General features: G+C 57.5%; 1 protein-coding gene across 1 annotated transcript in view; it reads right to left on the bottom strand.

The window, feature by feature from the left end:
- Nucleotides 1-1,224, bottom strand: part of TCIRG1 (T cell immune regulator 1, ATPase H+ transporting V0 subunit a3) — a 12,284-nt gene that overhangs the window by 9,481 nt on the left and 1,579 nt on the right. The window contains exons 3-5 of the mRNA XM_025215231.1: nucleotides 960-1,080; nucleotides 385-467; nucleotides 1-7 (exon numbers count right to left, since the gene is read on the bottom strand). The exon at nucleotides 1-7 is cut by the window's left edge and continues 219 nt beyond it. Coding sequence (XP_025071016.1) covers nucleotides 1-7; nucleotides 385-467; nucleotides 960-1,080 — 211 coding nt within the window. The remainder of the gene's footprint in view (nucleotides 8-384; nucleotides 468-959; nucleotides 1,081-1,224) is intronic.

Raw genomic sequence — 1,224 nt, 5'->3', positions numbered from 1 at the left:
AGGAATGCTACACAGCAGGGAAGAGGGCCTTAGCACCACAAGGGACTGCCTCAGCCCTGAAACCCCTCCTTCCAAACCAGGCAGAACCCAACCCCCAGCCCCAAGACAAGCCATCTCCCACGCAGGCCCCCTCTCACAAGAGCCCCCTCCCCATGCAATGAGAAGCCCAACCCCCACTCTCAAAAGACTACTTTATAGGGTCCCTTCTATCCCCAGGGACACTTCGTAAAATTCCCACTGTCCCAGAGACCCCTCCTATATCTTACTAGGGTCCTTGCTGTCCCAGAGAACCTGCCTGTCCATCCCCTACCCCAGATCTCCCCACAACAGGGGTTGCCCCCGCTGTCCCAGGGTACCCAGTGGACACAGATCCTGGGTAGTCACTCACTAAAGGTCTTCTCCATCTCCTCACAGCGCCGCACCTCCCCCACATAGCGCCGCTGGAAGGCATTGGCTGTGGGGTTGAGCTGGGGTGTGAAAGAAGAGGGTGCAGGTCAGTAGCAGTGGGGACATCCAAAACCACCCGAATATACCCACTTGCCTTCACCCCAAACCCATCTCAGGGACCAGACCTGCCCAACCATCTCCATCTGGAACCCCCACTCCGTACCCTCCCAAGCCCCACCAGCACTGACACCAGATCCCTGACACCCCCTAGACCAGTGGTGGGCAAAATGCAACCCGCCAAGCCATTCTATCCGGCTCGGGGGGCCCCCTAAAAAATTTAGAAAATTAATATTTATCTGCCCCTGGCTGCCTATCATGCAGCCCTTGATGGCTTACCAGAACTCAGTAAGCGGCCCTCTGCCCGAAATAATTGCTCGCCCCTGCCCTACACCAGGACTGAAAACCCCTCTGTCCCTCCCCACTCCATATCAACTTCCCCTCTCTTTAACGAGGCACCCACACAGCTCAGGGCAGCATGCCCATCCCATGCCCGCCTTCCACCCAGCACATACATCTCTGAATTCCACAAGTCCTCGCTCGCCCAGCTCGCTGACACAGGAGTATGCCGAAGCTGACTGCAGGAAGAGTTGGGCCAGGCAGACCTCCTCACTACGGAACATGGATCCCATGGTGCTGCAGGGAGAGGAGAATCAGCAACCCAGCAGAGGGGCACAGACACTCATCCTGCCCCTCTAGGATCAGGTCCTCACAGCCCAGCCTGAGCATGGGAGCACTGGCATGAGGAGAACAAGCACTTCCTACAGCAAGCAACCCCAT

The sequence above is a fragment of the Alligator sinensis genome, unplaced genomic scaffold (genome assembly GCF_000455745.1).
Source record: "Alligator sinensis unplaced genomic scaffold, ASM45574v1 scaffold998_1, whole genome shotgun sequence".
Lineage (NCBI taxonomy): Eukaryota > Metazoa > Chordata > Crocodylia > Alligatoridae > Alligator > Alligator sinensis.
The sequence above is the reverse complement of the archived record's forward strand: the minus strand, read 5'-3'. Positions and strand labels throughout refer to the sequence as shown.